This window comes from Nycticebus coucang, chromosome 23, assembly GCF_027406575.1.
Source record: "Nycticebus coucang isolate mNycCou1 chromosome 23, mNycCou1.pri, whole genome shotgun sequence".
In the NCBI taxonomy this organism is placed as follows: domain Eukaryota; kingdom Metazoa; phylum Chordata; class Mammalia; order Primates; family Lorisidae; genus Nycticebus; species Nycticebus coucang.
Genome location: NC_069802.1, coordinates 33,095,256 through 33,108,109, shown reverse-complemented (window position 1 = coordinate 33,108,109; position 12,854 = coordinate 33,095,256). Strand labels below are relative to the sequence as shown.

Here is a 12,854-nt window from a genome sequence, read left to right as displayed (position 1 = left end):
ATTAGAAACCATTGATAATAAAAAGCTCAATTTGGACAATTAAATAAGCCTCTCTTTGGTATTCCCAGCCTAGGAATGGTGAAAGGTAAAGTTTCTTTTCCTAAACAGCATTCCGTAGGGAGTTAAAATTGCATCAATCAATTATCTTTATATTATTTAAACATTCCTAGGTCGTGGATACTGTAGTTACGTTACATTTTGTTTTCTTTGCAAAGTTGTTCATCTTGCTGACAAGGAGTAGCAGAATACTTAATAAGTTTGTGGCTTTAAAGTTTAAGTGTGCACATTTATTCCTACCAGATCTTTATCAAAATAATGTTTCCCTAGCTGAATAACTAACCCATAAAAGAAAACAGTAGAGGCTGGGCAGCGGCTCATGCCTGTAATCCTAGCACTCTAGGAGGCCAAGGCAAGAGGATCACTAGAGCTCAGGAGTTCAAGATCAACCTGAGCAAGGGTGTGACCCTGTCTCTACTAAAAGCAGAAAACATTATCTTGGCATTGTGGTAGACATCTGTAGTTCCAGCATTTCGGGAAGCTGAGGCAGGAGGATTGCTTGAACCCAGGAGTTTGAGATTGCTGTAAGCTAGGCTGATGCCACAGCGCTCTAGCCTGGGGTGACAGAGTGAGACTGTCTTAAAAACAAAAACAAAAAATTAGGTCATACTGACCTAGTCTGCAGGGTGAGCAATACAATAGGAGGTGGTTATGAAATGTTTACCAAATGTTAACTGTCTAATATAGATCAGCTTTAGGATGGGTCAAAATAAAAGGAATGCTGTTATTCGTGAAGAATTACAATTTTAACCTTGTCTTGAATCTTGCCAGTCTCTTGCTGAACGTTCCTGAGAAATGACACCCCTTCCCCTACACACGTTTAGTATAATGCTTCTGTGATCTTCCCCGACAAAGGTAAGCGTGTTGTACACACTGACGCTAGCCATTGGTTATTGAAACACTAACAATATACGAGGCAACACATTATCTCATAATGTTGTGAAGTAGATTCTGTCAATGCAATTTTACAGATGAGGGGAACGAAGTTCAGAAAGGCAAAGTATGAGCTGAAGCCAGTATTCTCTCCTTACAGAATTACCACACCTTTACTTTATGTTAACGGCAAGTCTGACCCTGTGGCCATGTGGCACAGACAGTGGGGAATCATGGACAGGGGAAGGCAGATAGGCTGCTTCCTGGTTCTCAGCTACGTGCTGGTGCTCGGTGACATTAACAATAGCAGATATGAAATAATAATTAAGAGGCAGTAAACTATATGGTACTTGTAATGCAAACGCATTCAGACTTCAGCCAGGGAGCTCATGGCAAGAGTACCTGAATTAAAACCCCATCCTTTATGTTCCTCAAAGCACCTACACCAGAATCACATCAGGTAATTTTAAAGATGTGATATTTGAGACTCACCCTTGGAAATTTGATTCAGCACATTTGGGGCAAGGTCTAGGGCTTTATATATGATGCAACTAAAGTCTGAGCGATTTAATGCTTCCCTAATTAAATCTGTTTTTCAGATTTGATAAGGTGGTTGCAGAGTCCATTGAAGTCATAGTATCATTTGCAAAACACAATATGATATACTAAATATAATATAGCTAAATTTAGAAATATAGAAATAGTATAAATTTTTAGAGCAAATAGATTTGAACTCAAATCTCCTCTGCTGCTTACTAGTAATAGTTACATAACCATGGATATTCCTGAACATCTCTGGGGAATTTTCACTGCAGTAAAACATTGATTATAATACCTTCATGGGTTATTGTGAAGACTGCCACTCAATAAAAGGTATCTTTATTATTAAACATCTAATACGGTGTGAAGTAGGATGCTCTATCTCAATAGACTCTAGTCCCAACATCTCCATTGAGATATTAGGGGCCAGAGGTTTCAAAATGGTTTAAACCACTGCTCAGCATGATAGAGCTGGAGTCAGATTGTCTGGGTTCAAATCTCAGCTGGTCTATTTTCTCACTTACATCAGCAGAGTAAACCAGAATCTCGTTTGCTTTCAGAGAAAGAGATTTTTGCTAACATTGTTAAGCCACAAATCTGGATATTTGAAATATTTTAGCTAATATTGTTAAGCCACTTCAATATCTAATAAGATGCACAGTCCTTTTAAACACCTCCAAACTTGTTCACTACTCTGCTAAATCAGCTGTGAAATGGGAATAACACTGCCTAGCTCCCAGGGCTGTGGAGAGAGTTTAATGAGACTGGTGTAGTGAAAGATAGTTCAAGAATTAGAGAGTACCCAGGATATGATCTTTTTGTTTGTTTTTGAGACAAGAGTCACCCTGGATAAAGTGCTGTGGCATCATAGCTCACACCAACCTCCAACTTGGGCTCAAGCAATTCTTTGGCCTCAGTTTTTCTGTTTTGTAGTTGAGATGGGATCTCGCTTTTGCTCATGCTGGTCTCAAACTTGTGAGCTCAAGCTTCCACCCGCCTCGGCTTTCCAGAGTACTAGGATTACAGGTGTGAACCACCTCACCCGGCCATATGATCCTTTTTTTTTAAGCTTTTTTTTTTTTTAAAGAAAAACCAGCTTTTTTTCTGTTATTATTCTGCAAACACTATGTGACTACCCTGTGTCAGAAAGTACTGATTCAGTATATCCAAAAGTGAATTATTTCCTTCATCCACTGAGTTTCCCAAGCCTTCTGAATCCTCATCTTACTAGCGTTTATTATTGTTGTTCATTTCGTTATTCTAGCTAGAATAATGATACTAAATAAACGTGTGTTCAAGGCACTAAAAACTTTTGGTATGAAATTATTCCTATTCACAGAATAACTATATGAGGGATATAAGCGCTATTATAATCCAGATTTTACAGATGAAAAACCTGAAACAAAGAGGGTTTATAACTTGCCCAGGGCCATCCCACTAACAAATAGCAGGGCCAAGACTCACACTTAGTCAGTCTAGCTTCAAAACTTTTACCTTTTTTTTTTTATTAAATCATAGCTGTGTACATTAATGCAATCATGGGGTACAATGTGCTGGTTTTATATACAATTTGAAATATTTTCTTTTTTTTTTTTTTTTTGTAGAGACAGAGTCTCACTTTATGGCCCTCGGTAGAGTGCCATGGCATCACACAGCTCACAGCAACCTCCAACTCCTGGGCTTAAGCGATTCTCTTGTCTCAGCCTCCCAAGTAGCTGGGACTACAGGCGCCCACCACAAAGCCCAGCTAGTTTTTGGTTGCAGTTCAGCCGGGGCCGGGTTTGAACCTGCCACCCTCGGTATATGGGGCCGGCGCCTTACCAACTGAGCCACAGGCGCCGCCCCAATTTGAAATATTTTCATCAAACTGGTTAACATTTTCTTAGTTATTGTGTTGAGACATTTATATTCTACATTTAGTAAGTTTCACATGTACCCTTGTAAGATGCACCATGGGTGTGGTCCCACTAATTACCCTCCCTCCACCCATCATCCCCCTCTCCTCCCCTCCCTTCCCCTTTCCCCATATTCTTGGGCTATAATTGGGTTATAGCTTTCATATGAAAGCTATAAATTAGTTTCATAGTAGGGCTGAGTACACTGGATACTTTTTCTTCCCTTCTTGTGATACTTTGCTAAGAAGAATCTGTTGCAGCTCCATCCATGTAAACTTTTTATCTTTTTAGGTAATATATGATCCCGGCCTCTGTAGATTTTGGAGTTATTTTAAAAGCTTTCACTTTCCACCAGTTCAATATCTAATAAGATGCACAGTCCTTTTTAACACCTCTTATCTACCCCGTCTCTACTCCCAATGATACAGACCCAGGTCAAGCCCTCTGCTTAAACTACTGGCCTCCTTGGTTTTTAGTTTCTCATTCCAATCCCTCTGCCAAACCAACTAGTCAGAAATATTTCTTTTAAAAAAATCTGGTAAATTAAGTTAAAAATATTTAATGGTACCCTGATTCCTAGGGAATGGGACTCAGATATTCCTTTTAAAATAATTTTATTTATTTACTTATTTTGCAACCAGGTCTCTGTTGCCCCGGCTGGAGTGCAGCAGCATGATCATAGCTCACTACAGCCTCAAAATCCTGGGCTCAAGTGATCCTCTTGCCTCAGCCTCCCAAGTAGCTGGAACTACAGGTGCACACCACCATACCCGGATAATTTTTAAATTTTCTTGTAGAGACAGAGTCTTGCTGTGTTACCCAGGCAGGTCTAAAACTCCTGGCCTCAAGCAATCCTCCCACTTTGGCTTCCCAAAGTACTGGGATTACAGGCAGGGGGTTGTGCCTATAATCCCAGTATTTTGGGAAGCCAAATATTCAATGAGACAGCAAGTGCAATACTTTGCTTATTAAGTTAAATATATTGAACTATATCTTTATCAATATGAATACATCTTTTTCCCCTAATGTGGGCCATTTTTGAAGAAGGTAGCAACACTGTTTTGATCATGTTTATGTAACCCTTATTTCCCCAAGTCCCAAGAGTCCAGAGGTACAGATAAAGCCACAATATCATTTATATGTGAATCTTTTTTTTTTTTTTTTGCAGTTTTTTGGCCAGGGCTGGGTTCGAACCCACCACCTCCGGCATATGGGCCGGTGCCCTACTCCCTGAGCCACAGGCGCCGCCCTATATGTGAATCTTAATGACTCGTTGTACCAGCTTCAAGTTCAGACCATCTAGCTTCAATAAAATCCTCCCCACCCTTACTACAGAGGGCTTCTGAGTCCTCAGGAATGCTTTTCATAGGCTCAGTCCCTAATGTACTACCATCACAGCTACACTGCTACCCCAGACGAAATGTGAGCCATGTTGTCCCTGCCCTTCTTTCTGTGGTCATGGTGAGCTCAGGTGCCAAGGTAGGAAGGAAGGGCTTTAATTATGACACGCTATGAAGGAATTCCAATGGAGGGTTGTTTCAGCCCATGTGGTTAGTAAAGTAGCTTTCAACTGTTTTTACTTAGAACCTTCTACCTCCCTGGAGATCAGAGACGCTGTCAGGGGTTTAAGCCACCAGCAAATTTGATATACAGCCATACCACCATGATCAGAATCCCTCCCTCCCTGCCACAACAGCTATTATTGGTCTAGCTCATTTCTTATTTAGAGATGGAGTATGTCGCCCAGGCTGGAGTGCACTGCAGCTCCTGCAGCCTCAAACTGCTGGGCTCAAAAGGATCCTCCTGCTTCAGCCTCCCAGTAACTGGGACAATAGGCCACGCACCATACCCAGCTGCCAGCTCATTTCTCCTTCCCTTAGGATGATCTGCAGTACCAGAATTACCTCAGCCCATCTGGTGGAATTTTTAAGGCTCTTCCCTAGTTTTCCAAATGCATCCAAATTATTGGAATCACAGCTACTGCTCAAAGTATACAATCAAAGTTTTTGTCTCACTTCTTCCCATCCCCCCTCCAACTCCATTGCCAAGCATAGGGGTTAATGCATACTAATGCCTCAATGTTTTTAAACATGTAATAAAAAAATTGTATGCCACTGGAGCAGAGCTAAAGTTTATCTGAGAAAAGGAACACAAACTTAAAATGAGGCTACTTGGCCTCCAGTCAAAAATTACACAAAAATCCTGAAATGTAAGGGAAAAAACCTACAAGGTACATGGCTCTCAACTGAGATGGATTCTGCTGCTGCTAGGTGACCAGCCCACCTGCCCTCCAAAGACATCTGAGTCACCATTAAGCCAACCGTCCAAGCCATACGCCACACCCGTGGGCTGAAGCAAGAGGAAGTTGATTCACTTTCCTTGTGGCCAAATGCGTACAGAATTTCCCCAATTCCTATTTCCTCATCTTGTTCATGTAATGCAAATCTTCTAGGTTGATTTGGCTATTCAGAGCTTAAGAATATGAGCTTTTGTTGTTTGTTCTGTTCTTTGATGAAACTGCAGTCTGTTAGAGATGGAGAAAATTCATCCTCTTGCTTCCTAGATTAGGGTTTTAAATGTTGGTAGAGTTTTCATTCACTGGTTATTAGATGCATTTCCTTTAAAAAGACATTACTAACAAATACTGCATCTTTACTTACATGTGGAATCCAAAAAACTGAATGGATAGAAGTGGAGGGTAGGTTGTAACAGGTGGGGAGGGAGGGAATGAGGAATTGATGAAAGTGTACAGTTTCAGATAGGTAAGGGGAGTAGGTTTTGAGATCTATTGTACAACAGGATGATTATAGTAACAATGTATATTTCAAAATAACTAAATTCAAATGTTTTATCATAAAAAACAATCGGTAAGTTATATGATGGATATGTTAATTAGTGTGATTTGATCATCCCATATAACATATATTTATATGTGGCCTGCTGCCACAAATACCGTGACCGCCTGTGGCCACTGATGAGAAACAATTAATGGAGAGGATTTGATACATAAAACTTGGACTGGTAGGATATTTTGCTTGCTATCTTTTCATTTGATTTCCAGCTATTAGATGGTCAACTTAACTATTAACTTATAGAAAAGCCAATGGCCAGGTGCAGTGGCCCACACCTGTAATCCCAGCACTCTGGAGGCTGAGACATCACTCGAGCTCAGGAGATCTAGACCAGACTGAGCAAGAGTGAGACCCCATCTCTACCAGAAATAGAGAAATTAGCTGAGCATTATGGTGGATGCCTGTAGCCCCAGCTACTTGAGAAACTGAGGCATGAGGATTAGTTGAGCCCAAGAGTTTGAGGTTGCTGTGTACTATGATGATGACACAGGACTCAACCAGGGTGACAGAGTGAGACTTGTCTCAAAAATAAATAAATAAAATAAAAACAAGAAAAACCAATGACTGTACAATCACATTTTTGGTTAATACAATTCAATTTGTTGTGATATAATGTCTGAAGGAGTTTCTTCTGCTAGTGAAAGGAATTATGAAGACAAAAAAGTCTCAGATACAAATGTTCAATTCATTTTTCAAAGCACATTACCTAAAGTGATGTTTGAATTTATAACCTGTAACATTTTAATTAAACTACTACAAATTATACCTACATTTTACTTAAAAATAATACAACGATGAGGTAAAAACAGTGCTCAAGTTCAACTGCTAGATCAGGGATGCAAAATAAGTGACAATGTGGAGAAGATTGTTGAGTTTAAACAAGAAATTTTGACCTCAAACCACATTCTAAAATGAAGACAGGAAAGTACAAAAGATTATAAAGGGCTCGGCACCTGTGGCTCAAGTGGCTAAGGCGCCAGCCACATACACCTCAGCTGGCGGGTTCGAATCCAGCCTGGGCCCGCCAAACAACGACAGCTGCAACCAAAAAAATAGCTGGGCATTGTGGCAGGCGCCTGTAGTCCCAGCTACTTGGGAGGCTGAGGCAGGAGAATCGCTTGAGCCCAAGAGTTGGAGGTTGCTGTGAGCTGTGAAGCCACAACACGTTACCCAGGGCGACAGCTTGAGGCTCTGTCTCAAAACAAACAAACAAAAAAGAACAGATTATAAAGAAGATAATTTAATACACAGGTTTATTAAATGTATCAATAATATTCTTGAAATAAAACCTTAACATCTCCAAAATTAAAAAAGCTACTTGGAAACCACATGCTGAAAGAAAATGCTCCCAGCCCACTTTCTTCGTTATTCCCCCATTGTTAGTGACAAAGCCTTATTCTCATCATTAAAGTGTTATTGTCAGACAGAAAACAACTCACATATATTCTTCCAACGTGTTTGGCTATGGCATGTACAACTCTGTACACTCAGGTAATTAATTAAAAACTGCATAGAGAGATAATACAGTAGCTCATTTGCTTTTTTCCAATGCAGAACATTTAGAAGCAATATTTATTTATTTATGAGACAGAGCCTCAACCTGTCACCCTGGGTAGAGTGCTGTGGCATCACAGCTCACAGCAACCAACTCCTGGGCTCAAGCGATTCTCCTGCCTCCACCTCCCAAGTAGCTGGGATTACAGGCACCTGCCACAACGCCCAGCTATTTTTTGGTTGCAGCCATCATTGTTGTTTGGCGGGCCAGGGCTGGATTTGAACCCACCAGCTCAGGTGTATGTGGCTGGCGCCTTAGCCACTTAAGCCACAGGCGCTGAGCCAACAATACTTAATACTTAAGCCACAGGCGCTGAGCCAACAATTTGCAAGTCTGTGCAAATTTCATAATGAAACTTGTTGAGACAGCTGCACAACACTTTTGGTTTGTCAGATATGTGTAGCAAGGTCACTTAATATAGGGTATCATGTGTATGACAGGGTACATTCTGAGAAATGTGTCATTAGGCAATTTTGTCATTGTGGGAACACCAGAGTATACTTACGAAAACCTAGACCGGGCTGTGTGGTATAGACTAGCCTATTGCTTCTGGGCTGTAAATTGTACAGCATGTTACTGTACTGTAGTATACCACAACACCATGTATCAAAACACAGAAAAGGTGCAGTAAAAATACAGGGTTGCATCCTCATGAGAAGAAGGTTGCATGTGCAGTCCATGGCTACATTACAGGGATAGAAAATCTATTGCTGGGTAATATAAATTCTTTTAAAGGGCCAGGTGTAGTACTTTATGGTCTATCATCCCAGCTACTCTGGAGGCTGAGGCAGGAGGACAGCTTTAGCCCAGAAGTTTGAGGCCTCAGTGAGCTATGATCATGCCACTGCACTCCAGTCTGGGCAACAGAGTGAGACCCTATCTCTTAAAAAAAAAAAAAAAAACATAAAAAATAAAGACTACTGCAAATGTTATAAACACTTTACACTTAGGCTATACAAAATTTATAAAGCAATGTTTTCCTTCGGTAATAAATCAACCTTAGCTTACTATAACGTTTACAAAGTTAAACTTTTGACTCTTTTGTGTTTTTGAGATAGTCATGTTTTGTTGCCCTCAGTAGAGTGCCCTGGCATCACAGCTCACAGCAACCTCAAATTCTTGGGCTCAGGTGATTTCCTTGCCTCAGCCTTCCAAGTAGCTGGGACTATAGGTGTCTGCCCAACGCCAGGCTATTTTTAGAGGCAGGGTCTCACTCTGGCTCAGGCTGGTTTTGAACCTGTGACCTCAGGCAATCCACACACCTTGGCCTCCCAGAGTGTTATGAGTACAGGCGTGAGCCACCGTACCCAGCTGACTCTTTTGCATTAATACTTATTTATTTCTTTTTTTTTTTTTTTTTTTTTTGTAGAGACAGAGTCTCACTTTATGGCCCTCGGTAGAGTGCCGTGGCCTCACACAGCTCACAGCAACCTCCAACTCCTGGGCTTAAGCGATTCTCCTGCCTCAGCCTCCCGAGTAGCTGGGACTACAGGCACCCACCACAACGCCCGGCTGCATTAATACTTATTTATAACATAAACACATTGTATAAAATATTATATAAAATATAACTTATATTTTTCTTTACATCTCTATTCCATAGTGTTTTTCCATTTTTTTTTTTAATTTTTTGGAGCCATGGGCCACAGGCAGCCAGGATGGCTATGAATGAGGCCCAACACAAAATTGTAAATTTACTTAAAACATTATGGGGCTTATTTTGTGATTTTTTTGGTGGAACTCAATTGCCAGGTTGTCATACGTGAACTTTGTAGATGACAACGCTGTGTTGTAATGTCACTTAAAATAAACATACTTACTCTCACTATTTGCACCCAGGCGTAGCTTCAGTTTTACACACTGTGCTTCTAGTGTGTTATCTTGGAAGCTTGACACCATCAGGTTACGTGTTCTTGTGGTGACTTGGCCAGGGAGCAATTATCAATAACATTTCAACCTACCCTTACAAAGTTAGGCATTAAATGTCATTTAGAATTCAGGTAAGCATTTTTTTTTCTTGAGACAGAGTCTCACTATGTCGCCTTCAGTAGAGTGCCGTGAAGTCACAGCTCATAACAACCTCCAACTCCTGGGCTTAGGCAATTCTCTTGCCTCAGCCTCCCGAGTAGCTGGGACTAGAGCTGCCTTCCACAATGCCTGGCTATTTTTGTTGTTGTTGTTGTTGTTGTTGCAGTTTGGCTGGGGCCGGGTTCCAACCCACCACCCTCAGTATATGTGGCTGGTGCCCTACCCACTGAGCACAGGCGCCGCCCGGGTAAGCATTCTTACCTGATTATTAAGGGTACTTCCACTTCTCTGTGGCACCTCATATATCACCATCCACACTTTTCCAGAGACATGGAAGGGCCCAAACCTTGCTTCCTATCTTCCTATCCATTAATTGTCACAATAAAAGTGAACATAGTCCCTTATCTAATATTGTTTTTTTAATCCCAGCATGGCTTCTACAATGATTCAAAAGACAATAAAAACCAAAAAAAGAAAAATTACAGAAGAAGAAAGATTGTTCAATGAAAAGTGGACAGATGACTATTTTTTTTTCAAAGCAAATAGTAAGGAACTCTGCTTAGTTTGTAAGGAATTTGTGCAAGTTCTCAAAAGACTGTAATTTGAAAAGGCATTATATGCAAAAACATGCTGCTAAATTTGGTATGTATGAAGGATTGTGTCATAAAGACAAAGCAGTGGAACTGAAAAAGGTCTGTCTTCTCAAACAAAAATTGTTTTAAAAAGTTACAACTCAGAGGGTCTGGCGCAGTGGCTCATGCCTGTAATTCTTGCACTCTGGGAGGGCGAGGTGGATGAAATGCCCTGAGCTCACAGGTTCGAGACCAGCCTGAGTAAGAGCAAGACCCCATCTCTAAACATAACCAGGCATTGTGGTGGGTGCCTGTAGTCCCAGCTACTTGGGAGGCTGAGGCAAGAGAATTGCTTAAGCTCAAGAATTGGAGGTTGCTGTGAGCTATGATGCCATAGCACTCTCCTGAGTGAGACTCTCAAAAAAAAAAAAAGTTTCAACTCAGATGGATTCCATTGAAAAAGCTAGTTATATGGTAGCATATTGAATAGCAAAAACCCCAAAACTGTTTACTGATGGTGAGCCTATTAAGCAAAGTATGGAAAGCATGGCAAATATAATTTGCCCTGAAAAAGAAAGACTCTGCCTCAAAAAAAAAAAAGAAAAAGAAAAGAAAAGAAAAAGGAGGTGGGAATACTGAAACTATATACCTAACTCAAACAAAATATTTAAGAATATTAATTCCAGGGACATTAAGTATCCAACGTAAAAAGTAGAACATTCAGAAAGAAATATGAGAGCAAATTTGTTCACTCTGGAGGTCTGGAAGAATTTCTTACATCACTAAAGAAGCATTAAAGGAAAGGAGAAATCTAACTTCCATTAAAATCAGCTCTATCCATCAGGGGAAAAAAAGCACAACAGAGTAGACAAAAGATGCAGGGTATTTTATTGATAAAGAAACAAATATATAAAGGCATTCAACTCTTTATTAAAAAAAAAAATTTCAGTTATCAGAAAAAAACAATTGAAATGACAGTAAGAGTTTGTTTCCCACTAGGCAGGCTGATAATGTAAGATTTTGGTAAGAATTCTTATTCACCACTTGGCGCCCCCTGGCACAGTGGTTATGGTCCCAGCCATATACACCAAGGCTGGCCAGGGCCAGCTAAACAGCAATGACAACTTCAATAACAACAACAAAAAATAGCCAGGCCTTGTTGTGGGCGCCGGTAGTCCCAGCTACTTGGGAGGCTGAGGCAGGAGGTTGCTGTGAGCTCTGACACTACTGCACTCTAAGAGTGAGACTCTGTCCCAAAAAAAAAAAAAAAAAAAAAAACTTATTCACTGCTAGTAAGAATGTTAATTGGTCCAACTACTTTAGAAAAATATCAGAATTACTTAGTAAAGCTGAATATGTACACAACCCTTCCATCTAGAAATTCTAACTGTATTAATTTGATAGGGGGCCATAACAAATTGCAGGCAGTCCCTAGGTTAGAGATGACCAAACTTAAAAGTATTCCATACTTCCAAACAGCTTCCCAATTAGGATAATTTATAACTAAAGAATTAAAATAATAATCCAAGCACTAGTTTCTCCTGTGCAGGTAAACAAACCCACATGGCAGAAGCGGTTTGTTGGTGAAGCATCTTTAAGGCACCAGCTAGTCTTACTGTTTATACAGTCACTTGCGCACAGCATCACTGTCGTCTTAGCGTTTTCATTTGAGACTGTGAGTCTGTTTACCCTTACGACCTTAGGACCATGCCTCCCAAGCAAGTCCAGGTGAGCCTGCAGCGAAGAAAAGATGATTACAGTGGAATACAAATAATTATGCATTTGGACATTCAGAGAAAGGCCAGACATCATCATTCACGGGGGAAGCATTAGGCTTCAGCTGCTCAAATATAAGAACAATTATAAAGGATAAAGTGGGAATAATGGACAACCATACGAAAGGCAGCGCTCCAACGAGAGTATCTATTATTACCAAGCAGCGTAGTGATTACTGAAATGGAAAGGTGATCATTAATTTGTTTAGAAGATCAAAATAAATATAGCATTGCTATTAGCCTAGGAATTAAAATAAAGAGAACGATAGTTTCTGTGACTTTTACAGTACATTACAGTACGGGGCATTATTATTACTCCTTTATTGCAGTATTACACTGCGTTACCACCACCAGCTTCGCCTGGGACTGGTGTGGCTGCTGCGCCACCCGAAAGGCCTCCTTAACCGACAGCGGCCTCTTTTCCGCTCCCGCGGCGCCGAGACCCTCCCTGGACAAGCCCGCCCGCGCTCAGCTGCACCTGGCACCTCACCTGAAAGCGGAGGTCCCCACACAGAGTCCACAGAGACCAGCGAGCCAGCCTCAGGGAGCCCACGGCGGGGTTACCGCCGGAGCGTTCAACTAGCTCCCGCTGGAGGCAGAACTCGCGCGAGAATGGCGCGAGAATGCCGCGAGAGCGACGAGAGGCGGAGAGGGGCACCGCCCCCGCCCCACCGCGGGCTTCGCACATGCGCAGAGGGCCGGTCCAG

The 12,854-nt window shown here is 41.2% G+C and overlaps 1 protein-coding gene across 1 annotated transcript in view; it reads right to left on the bottom strand.

Annotated features, from left to right (window-relative positions):
* The window catches only part of FBXL5 (F-box and leucine rich repeat protein 5), a 65,057-nt gene extending 52,221 nt beyond the window's left edge, over window positions 1-12,836 (bottom strand). The window contains exon 1 of the mRNA XM_053577449.1: window positions 12,638-12,836. Within this exon, the coding sequence (XP_053433424.1) occupies window positions 12,638-12,835 (198 nt within the window). The 5' untranslated portion in view covers window position 12,836. The remainder of the gene's footprint in view (window positions 1-12,637) is intronic.
* Window positions 12,837-12,854: the final 18 nt, after the last annotated feature.